The 6,813-nt window shown below is 52.0% G+C and overlaps 1 protein-coding gene across 1 annotated transcript in view; it reads left to right on the top strand.

The window, feature by feature from the left end:
- CHRDL2 (chordin like 2) overlaps positions 1-6,813 on the top strand; it is a 129,651-nt gene that overhangs the window by 112,791 nt on the left and 10,047 nt on the right. The window contains exons 8-9 of the mRNA XM_019649328.1: positions 4,664-4,832; positions 5,771-5,965. Of these exons, the coding sequence (XP_019504873.1) occupies positions 4,664-4,832; positions 5,771-5,965 (364 nt within the window). The remainder of the gene's footprint in view (positions 1-4,663; positions 4,833-5,770; positions 5,966-6,813) is intronic.

The raw sequence follows: 6,813 nt of genomic DNA, 5'->3' as shown, positions 1-6,813 counted from the left end.
GGAGGGGGTAGGGGAAAGAGGGGACAATAAGAAGGGGACAGTAAGGGGATAATAAAAATGATGACAATGATAATAACAACCAATGTGTAAAGCACTTTAGAGTTTACAAAGTGCTTTCACGTTCATTATCTCATTTGATCCTCAACGATCCTGAGAGTTAGGCATTATTATCCCCATTTTACAGATGAGGAAACTGAGGCTCAGAGAGGTGAAGTCCCTGGCTCAAGGCCACACAGCCAGTAAGTGGAGGAGCTAGAGCCCATGTCTTGTGACGTCAATCGCGGTCTTCCCCTGCTCTACTCCTGTCGTAGGAGGAATGGACGAAGAAAGTGGAGCTGTTCAGCCTGGAGAAGAGAAGACTCAGGGGGACAGGACCGCTGGCTTCATGGCTCTGAAGGACTGCCCCAGGCAAAGGGAGCAGTTGTGTTCTGACTGACCTCAGGGGTCAGAACAACAAGCAGGGGCTTTGGAATCAGACCTGGGTTGGAATCCCGACTCTGCCATTTCTTAGCTGTGTGGCCTTGGGTAATCACTTGACTTCTGTGGGCCTCAGTTTTCTCTTCCGCTCATTGGGGAGGAGAATGTTTGGAGGATTAAATGAAATAACGTAGGTAGAGCCCCTGACCTATAGTAGGTGCTATGTCGCTGTCCTCATCCCACTTCATCAATCTGTTAGAATTGCAGAGAAACTGGTTTCAGCTAAGGAGAGAAAAACACTGTCTCCTACTTAGAGCCTTCCTGTAATGAAGGGAGGGCGCAAGCTGCATTCACGGGAGTGTGTCAGCAAGGGCTGGGTGGGGATTCTGCCAGCAGCTGGGGAGTTAGACTCAGTAACGTTTATCATTCTCTTGCACCTTGGGAGTCCATCAGTCCCTGGACAGGTGCTGGCTACATGCTTATTCTGGGCCTCCCCCACCCCCACCAGGTGCTAGGACCACAGAGCGTAATAGACTCCAGCCTCTATCCCTAGGTGGCCTGGGTGCAGCAGGCGCTCACTGGGAGCTGAACTGGTCAGGGACGGCTTCGTGGAAAATGGGCCTGGGGCTAGTAAGGCAAGATGGGCACGCGGTAGGCAGGCTGGCAGAGACAGCCTCAAACTCTGGCTCCAGAGCCCACACTTACATGTTCTGTGCTCTGTGATTGGTGCGCTGCAGGCACTACGTGTAATGTGCTTCATTTACTCCAAATAAGAAAACTGAGGGGTATGTATTAACGCCCCATTTTTCAAATAGGAAAACTGATTATGAGAGGTAAAATGACTCACTCAAAGTCACACAGTTTAAGAAGTAAAGCAAAGATTCAAACCCAGTTCTCACTGTCCCCAGTGCTGCCTTCACAGAGGTGACCTTATGCTTTTAGGGAGGTGCTTGAGGAAGTCCAAAGTGTGCCCAGGATGGTGCACAGGGGAGCATCATAGCTCAAGGCCAATCTCATTACCACCAGGCCCAGCAGAAAGGAAATAAGGTGTGTGTGTGTGGGGGGGACTTTTCAACTTCACAGTGCCAGGCCCTACTATCCTGTCACTAGCAAACCTCCCCCTCCCTATCTCCTGAACCCCGGGGTGGTCTAAATGCCCTATCCACCTCCTGTTACCTCTCTGTTCTTGATCGTGGGAGTCAAACACGTTCCCGCAGGCTGATTGTCAGTGGGAAACCTGCACTGTTTCCTCACGCAGAGGAGTGGAAACAGCAGGCCTGAGGGCTGAGAGAGGAAGGGGAGAATTGGCCTAGAGACAACGCAAGTAGCTGGACATTGAAACCTGGGCTAAGTGAGGCCACACCACAGGGAGTGGCCCCGGGGCCCAGAAGCTGAGCAGAGAGTTGGCTTAAGGTTAGGAGCCTTTTAGATTCTGGCGTTTCAGAGTAGAAAGGGCCTTAGGGAGTCTCAATTCCTATCCCAACTTAGGAAGGAAGTACGCCTGTGGCCTCCCTGAGGGTCTCTAGCCCCTGAGTGCCCATACTCCCAACCCACCGCCAGACAGGTGATTGACTTCCAACACTGGATGGCTCTGCCCAGAAAGGGTTCATCTTCACATTGAGCTGAGCCTGTCCTATCTCCTGGAACTCATCCACCAGCGCCACCTTTGCCCTGCAGGTCCACAAAATCCAGCTGCCCTCAGACCTGGTAAGCCCTTCAAAGGGCAAGAGGCACAACCATGACCCTCTGGCTCTTGATTCCAGGCCCAAGAGCCAGTCCTTTCAATCATGTTTTACGGGTTGCAGTGTGGGGACCTGCCCACTTCCCTGTCACTTCCTGTCCAATTTGTGTTCTGGGGTGTGTGCTGTGGCAGGCCTGGGGCGGAAGGACGCATCCCCATCTCCTGCTTGTGGCTTAGCCTGAGCCTATGGAGGGAGTCTCTCCTACTACCTGGTCTTTGGCANTCTGCCACCAGACCCCAGTCCGTTTTCCCTTAAAAATATTGGGTTGTCGGAAAAGTCATGAGGTATTTTTTCTGTGTTTTTCATTGCAAAAATGCGTCATGGCTTTTCCGACAACCCAATATTAAGACTGTAACAGCTCTTAAGGGCTTCATAACTAGTAAGAATCTAGAAGGGGGAGTATGTGTAGGGACTTGGTCCTTCAGTCCTTGAAAAATAGTCAGGGAATGTTGATGATACATCGAAAGTTCTGGAAATGTCCATGGAATTCCAGCATGTCAAGGCTTTAGGACTGGATGTAATTTGGCACCAAAAAAACATTACCACCATCCCAACCATCTCCACTATCACTCCCATCATCCCCTCCATCTCCACCATCACCCCCACCATCCCCACCACCGCCACTACCGTGGCCATCACTGTGATCACTGCTACCACCTTTTGCACCATCACAACCATCATTAACATTACTGTCATTATCACCTCAACCCCTCTCAAACCTTTCCTTCTGTGTATGTTCATTAAGAGCTTGGTATGAGGGACTCAAAAGACTTGGTGGACATGGCTCCTGCCCTTCACCTTGTGTGTCTCTTTTAAAGAGAAAACACTCAGGTGAAACATTTACAAGGCAATGCAAGGCAGTGTGGGATTAAGGGCATGAGTGGGAGTCATAAGCAAGTAGGGTTTTAAAAGCTGTGAGCGTGAGGAAACAAGGTGGGCTAAGCTGTTCCAAGTGGGCTGCCTGGAGGAGGTGGAAGGGTGAGAAGTTTTTCCGATACGCTAATCAATGGGAGGTGAAGGGGGAGATGCCCCTCTCCTCTTCCCTAGAGACTGCCTTCTCTTCCCAAGGGCACCAGAAGTTTCCCAAGGACTGTATAGACCCTGAGGGGGCTGTCAGACCAGTGGCCCCTCTTTTTGAGCCTACCAGGGGTGCTGAAACAGAGCATTCACAAGTTCCTTGTCTCCCCCAGATGACAAGGCAGACCCTGGCCACAGTGAGATCAGTGCCACCAGGTGTCCGAAGGCGCCAGGCCGGGTCCTCGTCCACACATCTGTATCTCCAAACCCAGACAACCTGCATCGCTTTGCCCTTGAGCGTGAGGCCTCTGAGCAGGTGGACATCTACCTCTGGAAGCTGGTAAAAGGTGAGCATTGGCCCATTCCCAGCTGGGCATATCTCGTTACCTGTCTCCCTTCTTGTGCTGCTGGCCCCCCAGGGGCCTTAGGGGAGTTTTGTTGATCAAGTGCCTCTAGCCCAGGAAGACCTGCCTCTGGCCACCCTTCCAGGTTTAAGAGTCTCCAATTCCAAGATAGAGAGAGACAGTGTTTCTGTCTGATTCCCTGACAGTTCTGATAAGCTCACCTACTCTAAGATGCCAGGCCTCGAAGTGCTCCCTCTCCTGGAGGGAAGGGGTTGTTGCACCTTGCAAAGAGCCAGGACAGGGTAATTAATGCCTATCCTGATGAAATAAAGAGATGTCTGTTGATGGACTTTCAGCATTCTGTGAGGAGAGACCTTTTCAGGCAGGAGGGCCCTCCTCACAGCATCCTCAGAGCAGAGGGGCCTGAGGCTAGTCTCATTCAGCCTCTNAAAGCTCTGCCCCTTGCCCCCAGCCCACTGGCTCCTTTCCTACAACCTGGAGTGCCAATCCCCAAAGTATGAGCTGCAGTGCTCTGCGACATTACACTGCCCTCACCGCACACCCTTTGGTATCACTGCCAGCCCTCCCAAGACCTGGTTTTGGGATCTTGGATTCCAGGGGCTCAGGAAAGAGGGCCTGAGCTCTGAAGACCCTCTGTCTCTGGATGGGGCCTGCCCCTCCTCCTCCTGCTCTGTGGGATTCTGGGGCCTGGTAGGATCCTAAAGGCCCACCATCTTGTTCCATCACCTAAATCTTCTCAGACAAAGAATTTCCTCTTATCCTGACTACACTCTCACCTTCTGTTACTTAAATATTAAGTTCTCCAGGTCCCTGATCACTTATGTCTCCCAAATCAAGACCTCAGCACCCTCTACCCACTCCAGCCCCAAGGTCCTGACTCTGAGAGGGGCTTAGTGGACGCTGGCTCTCCAAACCATCATCCTCAAAGAGTTTTCAAAGATCCCTTGTCTGAGAATGTCTTAGACCCCATCCAGATTATCTTTCTGTCCCTAGTCTGTGCCCTGTCTTCATTGGGAAGTCATGCTAGTGTCCACCCTCAGGCTGCTCACTGCAGCCTCTATCTTTCTGTTCCTCCACGGGCAGTAACCTATCAGTGATCTTCATCCTTCCTGCCATTTGCAGAGACATTCCCATGATCCGTGTTCAGGGAACGACGGGAGAAAGAGAAGCCTGAGCACCCCGGCCCCCAGTGGGCTCAGCTCCCCTCTGGGCTTCATCCCTCGCCACTTCCGACCAAAGGGAGCAGGCAGCACGACAGTCAAAATTGTCCTGAAGGAGAAACATAAGAAAGGTGGGGACTGGGACCTCCTCCAACCCCTGAGGTAGGAAAGGAGGGCTCCACCTGCTCCCACCTCTCATCCCTGTACCCCCAACTCAGTGATTCTCCAATCTCCACTTGGCCATGGTCTTGTAGACTCATAGAACATCAAAACTGAAGGTGCCCTGAAAGGGCATCAGGCCTAGACCTCCATTTGACAGGACACTGAGGTTCAGAATATTGAGTCAGAGACAGAACCAATCCTGGAACCAGGACTGTGGGTCAGTATAATATTTTTTGAAGCATCTGCCATGTCATTGCTGGGAATCGAGGGGTACAGAACAGAGAGATGAAAAATGGTCCCTGTCCTTGAGGGGCTCCAGACATGTAAAGAAATTACTATAATACAAGCAAGTGCTGAGAGCAAGTTTTTGACAAAGGAAGGACGGAGCAGAGCTGCGCTGCAGGACAGTCGGGATGGAGTGGGAAGGAGGTCACACGGGCAGCCATGGCAGCAGAGTGCGATGCAAGTGGCCTTGCTGCAGGGCACCCTGACTGGTACAGTGGAGGTGGCTACAGAGGCATCTGTCCCAGACCCTCTTTGTACAGATGGGACACCGAGGCTGAGAAAGGGGAAGGGACCCGCCAGACAGAGCTCACACAGCCAGGTAGCGATCGAACTTGATGTCAGTTCTCCTGCTGTCAGACCATCCCCCTCCTTGCTCCACCAGAGGGGCCGTGAGGGCAGGAGAAGGATTCTCCATCTTCAGCAAGTCCTTACTGGGCACATCTCCATCCTGAGTGCTGAGATGGGGATGTCAGGGCCATGGGGCCAGTTTTATACCCTGGCCTCCAATTTGCAGGCAGTGTGGCTGAGCCAGACTGGTGCAGCAGGGACTCCCCAAGGCCCCTGGACTCTGGCAGGGGTCCGAGGCACTGACCCTCCTCCTTTCTTGCCCTCCTTGGCCCAGCCTGCGTGCATGGCGGAAAGACGTACTCCCATGGGGAAGTGTGGCACCCAGCCTTCCGCTCCTTCGGACCCCTGCCCTGCATCCTGTGCACCTGTCAGGATGGCCACCAGGACTGCCAACGGGTGACCTGCCCCACTGAGTACCCCTGCCATCGCCCGGAGAAGGTGGCCGGGAAGTGCTGCAAGATTTGCCCAGGTACAAAGAGAAGCTGGGGACAGGGAGGATGCTAGCCAGAGAGCCCTGGGTCTCTCTCCCCAGGGCACAGACACTTGGAGCTTCTCCAACATGGATGGGGCAGGGGCTCAGAGCTACAGGACACAGGGTTTTTAGATACACAGAATGTTAGAAGCACAGCAGTGGAAAATGCCAGACTTGTAATTGATAACTGATGGAACCATCTATGTTACAGAGATGGATCCAGAGGCTCTCAGACATATCTACATAGAATCAAATAATATTCTGGATTCTATGCAGTTATAACATCTTAAAATATTAGGACTTTTAAGAGAAATAGCTATTGTGTATTGAGCACTTACCATGAGCCAGGTAGGTATTTTGCATGCATGAATTCATGTAATTCTCACCACAATGGACAAGGCAGGTATCTAGCCCCATTTATAGAATGAGAAGATAAGTACCTTGTCCCAGGTCACACAGCTAGCTGTAAGTGACAGAGCTGGGGTTTGCATTCTGGTCTGTCTTACTCCAAAGACCAAGCTCTTGACCTGTTGTCTTCCTTCAACTCTCGTCTATATGTGGGAAACTGAGACCCAAAGAAGAAAAGAAACACAGCAAAGTCATAGTGAAGCTGGAACTAGAACTCAGGCTTCCAGACTTGCGGGCTGAGTTCTTTCAACAATGTCATGTGACCCTAGGATTAATGAGTATGCCGAGGGGAAAGTCAGAGTATCCAATTGAGAAGCACAGCCTGTGAGCATCAACAGTAGCTGGTATGAGGGACAGGCCCATTCCCTGCAGCCTGGAAGGAAGGCAGGTGGGGTAGAAGGCGCAAGGGGAGGTTGTGCCCTGACCACATTGGGTTC

This window comes from Hipposideros armiger, unplaced genomic scaffold (assembly GCF_001890085.2).
Source record: "Hipposideros armiger isolate ML-2016 unplaced genomic scaffold, ASM189008v1 scaffold_132, whole genome shotgun sequence".
NCBI lineage: Eukaryota > Metazoa > Chordata > Mammalia > Chiroptera > Hipposideridae > Hipposideros > Hipposideros armiger.
The sequence above is the reverse complement of the archived record's forward strand: the minus strand, read 5'-3'. Positions and strand labels throughout refer to the sequence as shown.